This window comes from Chiloscyllium plagiosum, chromosome 3 (genome assembly GCF_004010195.1).
Source record: "Chiloscyllium plagiosum isolate BGI_BamShark_2017 chromosome 3, ASM401019v2, whole genome shotgun sequence".
NCBI lineage: Eukaryota > Metazoa > Chordata > Chondrichthyes > Orectolobiformes > Hemiscylliidae > Chiloscyllium > Chiloscyllium plagiosum.
Window position 1 is genome coordinate 34,871,389 of NC_057712.1, and position 12,760 is coordinate 34,884,148.

Genomic DNA, 12,760 nt, shown 5'->3' on the forward strand with positions numbered 1-12,760 from the left:
GTTGGAGGGGGAAATAAAGCACTCCACTCCCTGCGGTGCCCACCTCTCCCTGAACAGCTCCAGGGAGTTCCAAAGGGGGCTGTTAAGAATGATTGGGCCATGTCGCTATGGGCCAGTTGGTTGATTTAAAAACACTCAAAAACACCAATGATTTTTTTTATCCCTCTTTGCGCCAAACCTCAAGTCGGTCCCTTGTGAGTTGCTCATTGGACAGAGTGCTGAGCATATTTGCATGACATACCATAGAGTTGCTGTTCCGAGGAAAATTGCGGCTCCTCTTCTTGCAGTAGGTGACTCACCAGACTGCTGCTCCCTGTCGCTGGGAGTCTCAGTCATTCAGCTGGCGGACTGGGCAGTTGCTTCCTCAAAGCCGGCTGCAGTCAGGTAAAGCGAAACAACTCTTCTTCTGACTGAGTATCACAGCTTGGGTTATTTTCATTTATTATTCTGGAATTGATTTTTTTTCACAGCCAATTCATTGAATAATTGTTCAGATTGTGTTAACCCTCATCTTTCTAACTTTTATTTTATAATTTTTTTTTGGCTGAGGTGGTGATCACTTTAAACGTACCTGACTAAATTTCGTATGGCTTTCGTTTACCATTGGTTGCCACTCAGTAATTTTCTAGTGTGTGTAATTCGTTAGTGATTTAACTTTCTCTTTCTGGGGTGAGATTAAGTCACTGGCACGCAGGCAGATACAAAATTTGTGATTTCAGTCCATTTGGGAATGAAATTAAATTGAGCTGTGCTTAATATTATGCCACCTTCAGTTCTACACAATCCCTCAGCCTGGTATTCCCCTTGCACCTCACCTGGATTTTAGTGATGGGTTGACACATCTGTTTGGAGGATGCTACAAGGGAGGGAGAAAAGGTTTAGTCTATAATGTTTTTTTGTTTTCCTCTGCGCAGATAAACCATTTGTCTGAATTGTGCGCTCTGTTCCCAGCTATAACGTAAACGATTCCATGGAACAAGTCTTGTCAGCCTTGCAGAATTGACACTTATTTTCGATCTGCTTTTCAGAAGGGGAATTCAAAACTCTCTGCTAAACCGGTTTTGGGATTCTCGAAAGAGGTTAGCAGGAGGCTCTTCTTTCGAGTTTGCACCAGCCAAGAGGATGTTGAAAAGCGGGGAGCGTTGTTTCCCGGACTCCGAGTACATCTCTGCACTGGAATCGCCCATATCCTGGGACATCAACGACCCCAAACTGCCCCAGGTGAGCGGGTCTTACTCGGGACTGCTACTGGACCAGGATATTCCCCACAATATCAGCCACTTTACCTCAGAATGTTACCTGTAACCTTAACGTGCTTACTCCGATCTGAAACATGTACAATAAGGATCACTACATTACAGAGCGTACCAAGTGGAATTGATTTAAATTCTAGACATGAAACCATTTACTCACCACTTCAATGAGAAGTGATAGCCCCAGCTTAAGACTTTCAGATATAAAAACAGAAATTGCTGGAAATCCCAGCAGGCCGGTGGAGATAAAGCAGAGTTAACTTTTCGGATTCAGTGACCCTTCTTCAGATCACTTCCCCGTCTGGCTAAAGTCAACGTTCTGATATTTCTCTTTACAGTTGCGACCTGACCTGTTGAGTATTTCCAGCATTTGCTGTTTTAATTTCAGATACTCGACTTCCCTTTATTAATTTCATTGCATTGAACGGAACCATTGCCAGAACCTCTCGCACTTAGAAGATCTAAGTACAATTCGGAGTGTGCAAGGGGCAAGTATAGAGTCGCCGAAGGGTCTTGTAGAGCAGTGGTTGTGTCCCTACCCCTAGGTTAGAAGAGTTTGTGTTCAAAGCTCACTTTCCCCTGAGGTATACCACAACAAATCCGAATAGATTCGTTAAAACAAAAACCGAGAATCATTCGAAAGGCGCGTACCTACCTTAAGCATTACTCACTGAAGTGTTACCATTCTAGACCAAAATATTCTGTCCATTCCAAAGCGCATTCTTCCATCCTTTCCTTACTTTAAGTTGTGAAACCTGGCTTATGTTTCTCACAATCGTTTGTACATTATGTGAAAAGTTCGCCTGAAGAATATTTCGATTTATTTCTTGACCTAAGTGTCACAAAAGTGACAGCACAAAAATTATCTTCAGGGCAAACGGCAAATGCAGAACTTGTATTAGGTCGCTGACCCCCTCCAACCTTAAACAGACAAGTGATTGCTATTATAGTAATATTAATACAAGCCCGGCTTTATCTTACTGGGAACTAACTAGCTACATGTTTCCGAGCATGCTTCCTAGGAAAGCTGGGCTGAATGCTAATTGTTAGCTTGATTCGAGCGGTGGGAAACTACCTTGAAGCAGTTTTGATGGATGTCTCAGCTGCTATATGAATGCAAGTTTGTCCTTTGTTAATCTGGAATGCGTTAGCATTGTTTAGCCTTATATAAATTAATTCAGCTGCTCTCTGTCAGATACTCTACTTCTTGAAGCATTTCCCATTGATTACTGCACATTGTGCTTTAATACGGACTGTTAAAAGTAACCACAAAAGATGTTGATCAGTTATGTCTGCATCTGTTGAAAAAAGAAACGATATAAATTTAAGAATTTGTTTTTCAAATAACACCAGAGTCAGTACAGATAAAAATGGCCGAGTGATTTCCTGTTAAAGCATATTTTAAATACAATCCCAGCACCTGAAAATATGATAGTGTCCATTTATTACATTACAGTTTTGGATTGTTAACCAAACTGCTTTTTAATTATATTAAACAATTTATTGACTGCTCTCTGATTTACAATCTAAGATTTCGGTCAAGAGTATTATTCGTGAGGCAACGATTTTTGCTGCCGCAAATTATAATGTTTTGGTGCAGCTATATAAGTTGATAACTTTCATGACAACTGCTCTTCACCAAAATTATCTTTTAAAAAGCATCAAATTTTATTTTTGAATGAATTTGTCAAACGAGAGGCATGGTTATGACATTAGAGTCATTTCTGACATATTCATTTTCGCTGCAGATTGTGATTAAATGCGTATGTCTATATTTTTGTAAAACGAACTAAGTTTTATTCGTTGTTTAACTTCTCTTTAAAGGATGTGCATCAACTGGATCATTTCCAGGAATGGACGGATTCCTATGTTAAATTTATTTATAGTTCAGATGATAAAAATGCACAAAGACATCAGAGTGGATGGGCCATGAGGAATACCAACAACCACAACTGCCACATACTGAAGAAATCCTGTCTAGGAGTAGTGGTCTGCAGCAATGATTGCTCCCTGCATGATGGGAAAAAGATATATCAGAGACCCGCCATATGTGATAAGGCACGGCAGAAACAACAAAGTGAGTAGCACCTTATCAATTTTCTTTATCATTTCAATGGTTACTTCTATGGTTATTTTAAATTGTTTTCTCTTCCTTTTTCACTTTTGTGACAGAATAAAAGAAAACTTATGAAACTCATTATTCCTGTACTCAAAATGAAATTCTCCACTTTCACTGCTCCATTTGGGCAACTAGATACATCTAACACAGGAGGATTTTCAGCATATTTGATCATTTTAGAAGAATTTTTATACTAAGAGGAATCTACAGAGACACACAAAAAAGGATCAAATACACCAGAATAATGAGGCTTGGTTATACTTATCAGGAAAGGATGAATAAGCTGGGTCACTTTTCTTCTGAAGAGAGAAGGCTAAAGTGTGACTTAATACAGGTCGATAAAGTTCTAAATAAACTTTTATAATAGACACAGAGACAGTATTAAAAGAACAAGTCAGGCAGCAGCTGTAGAGAGAAACAGTTAACACTTTATGTCATTAAGCAAAACTGCGAAAGAGCTTTGACTTGTGGGCAAGTGAAAATCCAGAGGCCATCAATGTAAGACTGTCATCAAGAAGTTAAATAAGGAATTACTTAGAAAGTGTTTTATCTATAACACTGTGAGAATCTGGAATTCACCACCACAGGGAATGGTTCAGTGGTAAATAGTTCAGATACTTTTAAGGATATGAGGGAAAAGGGAATTAGAGGGCCATGCTGATAGTATTAGATAAGGAAGGATGGGAAGAGACTTGAGTAGAGCATAAATATCAATATGAAACAGTTGAGTTACATGTCCTATTTCTGTGCTCTGTCCTCTATGTACTTCTATGTAAAAACATTTGTATTAATCAGTTCAGTAGCTAGCTTATTAAAGCATTGGGAAATGTCTAAAATAGTTTTGATATGTTTGTGTTAAACCAAGTTGAGGTTTGATTAACTCTGAGCTATTAGAAATAATAGTGGTCGGAAGAGTTCCAATGCAGTCTCCTGTTATGGTGACATTGATGAGATGCAACCCTCCAACGCATGAACATCTAGATTCCCATGATGGAGATCAGATTTTAATCCAGGGCTGTTATGTTTATATTCCAATGAGCTGCTGTAACAATAAATTAAATATTCACATTGGGACTTCATCACTGGAAAACTATAATTATGTCTTCCCCTGTTGTTACATGTATGTCAAATTATCTCCTTTTCCAACTTCATTACATATCTGTTCTAATTTCCTTTCTTACCCCATCTATACCTGTGTTTCAATTAAATTAATCAGAGTAAATCCGTAGATTAAGTGGGAATTTGGGGGCAGACATGTGGACAGTGAAGAAGAACTGATTCTGCGAATCATAGTTCAGGTAAAGCAAGTGCAGAAATCTATGATTATTTCAGCATTTGCTCAGTGGCAATTCATGTATAAATTTTGTGACCACATAAGACAAGTTTATAAAAATGTGTTGCTGGAAAAGCGCAGCAGGTCAGGCAGCATCCAGGGAACAGGAGAATCGACGTTTCGGGCATAAGCCCTTGCCCGAAACGTCGATTCTCCTATTCCCTGGATGCTGCCTGATCTGCTGCGCTTTTCCAGCAACACATTTTCAGCTCTGATCTCCAGCATCTGCAGACCTCACTTTCTCCTCAAAGTTTATATAAATGTATTGTTTCTTATGCAAATACAGATAGATAAAGCTATACTGAATGATCAAATGAGTATGAATTTTGTAAAATTTGGATGGAGTACAGAAGTAAAGATAAATTTGTACAAAAGCATTGAGAAGGACATAGTTAGCATATATTACATTTATTTTTATATGCCCCATTCTAGAACTAGCTTTAAAGCCATTGAGAGTTTGTCGCAGTGATTTTCCAGGTGATGGTGGGGTGGGGATATTGTTATTTTATTCGTTTGTCAATACAGAATTTTTGGAATTTTGTTTGACTGAATGTAGTTTAGCACCATGTTCAAAATAGACATTTTCGGAGAGTTCATAACAATGAATAGGAATGCAAAATAATTCTCCCACAGTTGTAAGCAGTAACCTGAGATTATTTCTTTTGAAGGTGAGGTGGCCAAAAGAAAATTTAATGATTAATTCAATTATTTGCTATAGAAGTGATTGATAGAGACATTATTGTGCATTTTGAATAAATATTTGAAGTAGAGAAAAGACAGTAGCATCTTATTAAATTTCCATCAATTCGGTGGTTATTTCACTTATTTTAAATTGTTTTGTCTTCCTTTGTGATTTTTTTAGGTTATAGTCCAACAGGTTTATTTGGAAGTATAAGCTTTCAGAGCTCTGCTCCTTTGTCAGTTTTCATTTTTATGCTTATTGTCAAACAGAGTAAAGGAAAACTTATGAAACTCATTATTTCTTCTGTTCACAAAATACTCCAGACACACTCAAAATGGAATTCTCCATTATCATTGCTCTGTTTGGGTAACTAAATAAATTTGATACAGGAGAATGTTCGGAATATTTGATAATTTTAAATGAATAAGAGTAACTTACAAGGACACACACAAAATGGATCAAATATACCAGAACAGTGAGGCTAGGTTATATTTTTCCGGAAAGGGTGAATATGTAGTGTTGCTTTTCTTCTGAAAAGAGAAAGCTGAAGTGTGACTTAACACAGGTTTATAGAGTTATGAAAGGTTTTTGTAGAGTAGACACAGAGACAGTATGAAAAGAACAGGACAGGCAGAATCCATTTTCCTACAATCTCTCCCTTCTTGAATTTTTTTAGGAAAGTTCCCTTGGAAAGCCACAATTGAATCTCTACCCATGACCTCAGAGCAGTAGTGGTGGCTTTGAATTGCTTTAGCAAAAAGCTGTGACAAGCCAAATAGGTCAACAGCTTTGTCATGTGCCCTAATCATCTATGTTTCTGAGTGTTCATGAAATGTATGATTCAAGCTGTAATAACAATAAGCAGAGAGTATAATTTATTAAATAATAAGTCACTTCAAATATTTATTTTAAAATGGAGGATATTACCTGGGAATCTATACATTTGATGACATGTTAATTACACAATTCATTTGCAAGTATAAATTCTGTTACATCCAAGAATGTCTAGCAATTTCCATTTAGATTTTCTAATTGGACTTGAAATAGGATATATATATTCTGAAAAAGAGATTGTAAAGAAGCTGAGGAGTTCACAACCATTTATGTATTTGGTAGTTGCCAGATGACTGGAGTCTCTATTATTAGTTTAAGTAACTAAATTAATACACCACCTATATACTTTGTTTCAGATCTAGAAAATTTACAGACTGTGTCCATTTCAAAAGAAACAAAAAGGAAATAGAAACCATTGTGGCTATATTTTCCACAACAAGCTATGCATTATAAGAAATCTAAGAAAATGGATGGCTTCAGAGAGAGCACTGAAGAAATGTATTCAAATGGTCCCTGATAGTAGGGATTGCAGATACGTGGAGAGACTGTAGAAGCTTGGATTACAACTCTTACAGCTAAGAAATCAAAGAGGAAGTTTGACAGATGTACTCAAAATCATCTAGGAGAAAGTGAGGACTGCAGATGCTGGAGGTCAGAGCTTAAAAATGTGTTGCTGGAAAAGCGCAGCAGGTCAGGCAGCATCCAAGGAGAAGGAGAATCGACGTTTCGGGCATAGGGCATAAGCCCTTCTTCAGGAATGAGGTGTGCCCTACCTTTTATCTTAGCCTGCTTGGCACACTCTCCTCATTCCTGAAGAAGAGCTTATGCCCGAAACGTCGATTCTCCTTCTCCTTGGATGCTGCCTGACCTGCTGCGCTTTTCCAGCAACACATTTTTAAGTACTCAAAATCATATAGAATTTAGATCAAGGAAGGAGACGGCACTTGTTGTGTTTAACAAAAGAACCAATAGTGATGCAAGTAAGAAGTTTTTACATAATAGTTGGTTGGAATTTAGTTTTCACTGCTTTGTGAGGTAATGTATAGATCCAATGGTAGCTTTCCAGGAGAACTTTTCTAAATATTTCAATGAGGAGAAATAGCAGGGAAATGTGGGGCTATAGTGTGAATTAGATCGAATCTATGCAAACATTTTCAAATAACAATGGGCTAAGTGGTCTCCATCTATGTCATTCCCTTCTTTGAATCTGGGATTCTATGACTAGCTGAGCCAAACTTTAATGGTGCAAATTTCCGGGGCCCTTTCCTCCATTAAATTCAAATAAATACTAGAGGAATAAACAAATTCAGTGGGAAAACTACTCTGGAGTTTCCTTTCTGAGCTAATAGATGAGCTAATGAGTTTCTCAGAATCACAGATTTCAAATTTAATCTCAAACTAAAATTTCTAAAGACCAGAAAGAAGAAATAACTTCACAACAACCACATTAATTATTTTTGATTAATTTGTTTTATTTTTCTTTCTTTATTCTTTAATGGGATGTGAGTGTTGTTGCCCATTCCTTATGTTCTTGAACTGAATGACTTGCTAGGGCTACTTCAGAGGGAGAGTGAGTTAACCACATTGCTGTGGATCTGGAATCACATGTAGGCCAGACTGGGCCAGGAAAGCAGATAAAGGCATTAGTGAAGCAGATGGATATTCAATGGGTGTTAGTTTCATGTTCACCATTAGAAAAATTAGTTTTTAGTACCAGATTTTATGAATTGAATTTAAATTCCATCATCCGTCATTTAAACCTGTGTTCTCAGACCTTTAATTGGACCTTTGGATTACTGGTGCAATAATATTCATACTGTGCCATTGTCTCCTGTTAACAATAATTGATAAATATTATATTATCATTTGCTATACTTGCATCAAGTTTGTAAATCTGGCAATTTGGACATGAATTTGATCTTTTACCTGATACCAGTTAAAGGTTTTTGCTTTAGCCACTGCATTGTAAGAGTTGACTCTAAATGGGTCCATGAGTGCAAATGATTGCTTCTTGCAACCCACAGACGTCAGAAATAAAAGAAATCATCGTCTTGTACTCCAGGTATTCAAGATGTTTGGAGTATGGCTGGAGGTCTTTCTTTTCCAGGTGTTCTGGGAAGTCATATTTGATTCAGCCTTCTCAAATGCTGAAAATATTTTTTTTAAAAACTCTTGCATTTATGTGATGAGTTATCACATTGCCAAAAGATCTCTCGTAGACAATTACTTTGAGAGTATAGTGATTTCTTAGGGCAACTGTGATGCACTAGCAAAATCCAAGAAATATGACATAAATTCAGTGAATTGGTATATCCCTAAAAGGCAGCCGATTTGTGACTAGGAAGATCTCATAAATTGAGAAATTAGTTAATCTCTTTTTGAGAGCGTCAAATGAAGGGAACTGTTAGCCAGCACTCCAGGAGATTTTCTGTTCTTCAATGAAATAACAAGAGATTTTGCAGTCCAGCTCAACCCATGAGAATAGGTAGATTAGAACTTTGCAATGCCATTTTTTGGATATCATTAGACAATGTTAATCTAGATCATGTGCTTAATCCTTAAAGAGGAGATAAAACACAAAAACCATAACCCATTGACTCAACTTGTGAGTTCACTACCAATGGAACTAAGCTGACACAAATACTGGTTATATTTGTTATTAAAGATATTCTGGCAAGAACATTAGCATGACTTCCAACACTTTGAACAGTAACACACTCAGATATTTAATGTCAGCCTGAACAAATAAAAGAGATCTCAGATTACTATCTAATGACAAAGATGGTTTTATTCCTCAGACATGTTGAGGTAGTTCATAGTTACATATCAACCGAGTGAATAGAGTAAGGAGATGTATGCATGAATCATCTGTTGGAGGTTTCTGAAGCTAGAAATAATTATTGCTGTGCATCTGCCTTTTCTTTTTCATATTCATACTGTTTGAAATAACATTATCTATAAGTATTTTGAATAAAATTCTGGACACAAAAGAAAAGGTGCGTAGATGTCAATGAAGAGGAACAAAACAATAATATTGTAAAGTGCATCCAATAGACAATAATGCAACATGCGTCATCCAAGAAATCAGTCTGTTTTGAGTACCATCATAATCACAGTTTAAATTGTGGGAGGTCCTGGCACTTGTCAGGTAAAATATTAAACTGAGGCATTTTGCTCAACATTGTTGAACAACCATTAATTAATAAGTATAACTGCATTTGCCCTTGCAATGTACATCTCTGTTTGGTACATCATTTAAACATAAGGAACAACCTCTTCATAAGTATTAAAAACTTATAAACATGGAATTACATTCTATGCTTGAACTGTTTAAGCAATATTTTTAAATTAACACGTTTTGGTTTATCAACCACTGGAATTAATGATTATAATAACAACATATATTAAAAGTAAATCAAATTAATTTAATAGCCTTTAAATATTTGACACATTTTATCAGAGTTTTTGCATAATACTGAGTTTTAGCCAATTACTTTATCTAAGTTTGCATCCAACAAAGATTAAATTCACTGTCTTAGCATTTTATCACAGGCAGGCAGATTAATAAAAGAAAGGTTTGTTTTAACCAAATCATATGTTACAGAAATAACTTGTTACTTATAATGAAGGAAGGTAAATTGTTATTTCGATAACTAAATTACCATACCACCCAGGACCGCTTCAATCTAGAAGGACAAGGGCAGCAGATATGTGTGAACACCCCATCCTGACTTGGAAATATGTCACCATTCCTTCACTGTCTCTGGGTCAAAATCCTGGAATTCCCTTCCTAAGGGCATTGTGGGCCAACCTACAGACGTGGACTGCAGCAGTTCAAGAATGCTGCCCCTTCTTAAGGGCAACTAGGAATGGGCAATAAATCCTGGCTGGCCAGCGACACTCACATCCCACAAGTCAATAAAATAAAAATTCAAATAAAAGTGATGGTTATCTTGCCAAAAGCAGATACTGAAACAGCTTCACATAGCTTGTAAACCCACCTTTATTATCATTTTACTTTCACTAACATTAAATTCCATAATATATGAAGATAAGATTGTTTCCATCCTGTTTCAGATTTTTCTGGCTTCCAATTTTTACTTTAAACATATGCAGAAACAGAAATACACTCTCTTAAGGTACATATGAAGTGACCAATGGGAATGGTTGGATTGACAATCAGTGAAACCATTTCATAATTGGTTAGCACCAATGTTATTGTTATTCAAGTGGGAAAAAAATAAATCTATTTCAATTGCTGAGCCTGACCTCCATCTGAAATTTGCTTTCCTTATCTATGTGCTGAATGTAGTCAAAATGATGCCCAACATTTCCCAGGTTTATTAGCAATAAAACCATGCAGTATTAAAAAATGATCAGGCACGCTCGCTATTGCAAAATGCCTTATAAAACAGCCCGATGAAGTAACTCAACTGGTATGCCAAGGGTTATGTACAGAATGGATACTATGTTGACTCGGTGAAAGCAGATTGGTTTTGAATGGATTAAAATCAGATCCAATTTAATACCATCTTCTTTATATTAAAAGTATAGTTATGGATAATTTTCCTAAAACCTGTAGATTTTGGTTAATTGTTGCACATGGACTTTGAAAATGATTGAACAATGGGAATTAAACATTTTCAGCTACTGTCAATTCTGGGGTGAATATTTTAGTGGTGGTTGCTGAAACTGTTCACACAGCAGTGATGTCTTGGTTTAAAAAGTTCAACATTAGAATTATTTTTCTTTTCTATTTATTAAAATATTAGGAATTTTCATGCATCAGTCAGATTTCATTTCAGAAGAAACTACATTAAATGCATATTGTGAATAGATTTTTTCATTTTTTCATTTTTCCTAACATTGTAATAAGAGACAGATAAAAATTAACATCCATTTTCTATTGTTCATAAAATTAGAATGATTTTATAGGTAGCAGATGATTTTCAATGTGTTGTGTGATTTCATGTTATTGGTAGAAAATCCCATTTTTAAAAAATCAGAAAACTACTTGAATTTTAATTCCAAACTTTCCAAACTGACAGGCGAAATTGTCCAGTTGTTTTTTTCAAATTTATAATAGCTGTCAGAACGTGAGAGAAGGAAATAAACATAATCCTTTATACTCCATGAGCCAAGTGATGTTGTAAAATCAAAAAAAGACATTTAAGATGTTTAAAATATAGTTCTTTTTAAATGACCCAATGAAGGAATATCTGTATGTTTACACATCCAATTAATGCCAGCTTGAATAATTATTTTGAACGAAAGAAAAGTGTGCTTTAATTTATTTTTGCATATCCTACATTTGACACCAAACTAAAAATGTATAGATCAAGTAATTAATGAATGAAAGTTGCACCGACTTTGAACTTGAAACTAAAGCGGAACACGTTGTTTTCAATCTTCAAGCAAGACCCCAAACTTGAAATTGATTGAGATTTTAATTCTTCATCTTGTTCCTGCTCCGACCTTGGATTTTTGCTGTGATGAAATGAAGTCCAACCTAACAGCACCTCATCTTTTGACTGGTGCACTTTAGAACCTGCTGGCCTCAGCACTAAGTTCAACAAGTTTAGATCAGAAGCCCTGATGCTATCTAGTTTTGTTTCTCTTTGATAGTTTGTTTCTCTCTCATTACTCTACTTTCCAAAAGCAGCTACTCAGGATCCTGTCATTGATACCTCAAGACAAATTCTTTATTTTGTTCCTTATCCCTTTGGCCTTGCACCATGAAACCTTCCATCATGTGGTCTCTCCTCTCTTCCAAACTATCCCACCTTCTTTCCACCTTCAGCCCTTTGCCTTAATCACAATCTACTGCATTTCTAACATTTCATAGTTCTGATGAAATTGGTCTCTCCACAGGTGCTGTCCATAAGACCCAAAGGTTACTTTCAATGTTTTCTACTTTATCAGTATACAGATGTACCTACTAGAGAAGGTGCAAATCTTGACCTACTCTTGGGAAATAAGGTAGGGCAAGTAACTGAGATGTCAGTGGGGGAGCACTTTGGGGACAGCGACCATAATTCTATTAGATTTAAAATAGTGATGGAAAAAGATAGACCAGATCTAAAAGTTGAAGTTCCAAATTTGGAGAAAGGCCAATTTTGACGGTATTAGGCAAAAACTTTCAAAAGCTGATTGGGGGCAGATATTTGCAGGTAAAGGGATGGCAGGAAAATGGGATGCCTTCAGAAATGAAATAACGCGAATCCAGAGAAAGTATATTCCTGTTAGGGTGAAAGGAAAGGCTGGTAGGTATTGGGAATGCTGGATGACTAAAGAAATTGAGGGTTTGGTTAAGAAAAAGAAGGAAGTATATGTCAGGTATAGACAAGATAGAAGAGTATAAAGACAGTAGGAGTATATTTAAGACGGAAATCAGGAGGGCAAAAAGGGGACATGAGATAGCTTTGGCAAATAGAATTTAGGAGAGTCCAAAGGGTTTTTACAAATATATTAAGGACAAAAGGGAACTAGGGAGAGAATAGGGCCCCTCAAAGATCAGCAAGGCGGCCTTTGTGTGGAGC

At 36.4% G+C, this 12,760-nt stretch overlaps 1 protein-coding gene across 1 annotated transcript in view; it reads left to right on the forward strand.

Moving 5' to 3' along the window:
• Positions 1 to 281: 281 nt before the first annotated feature.
• LOC122548602 (chorion-specific transcription factor GCMa-like) overlaps positions 282 to 12,760 on the forward strand; it is a 47,504-nt gene continuing 35,025 nt past the window's right edge. The window contains exons 1-3 of the mRNA XM_043687438.1: positions 282 to 384; positions 1,029 to 1,221; positions 3,078 to 3,330. Coding sequence (XP_043543373.1) covers positions 1,123 to 1,221; positions 3,078 to 3,330 — 352 coding nt within the window. The 5' untranslated portion in view covers positions 282 to 384; positions 1,029 to 1,122. The remainder of the gene's footprint in view (positions 385 to 1,028; positions 1,222 to 3,077; positions 3,331 to 12,760) is intronic.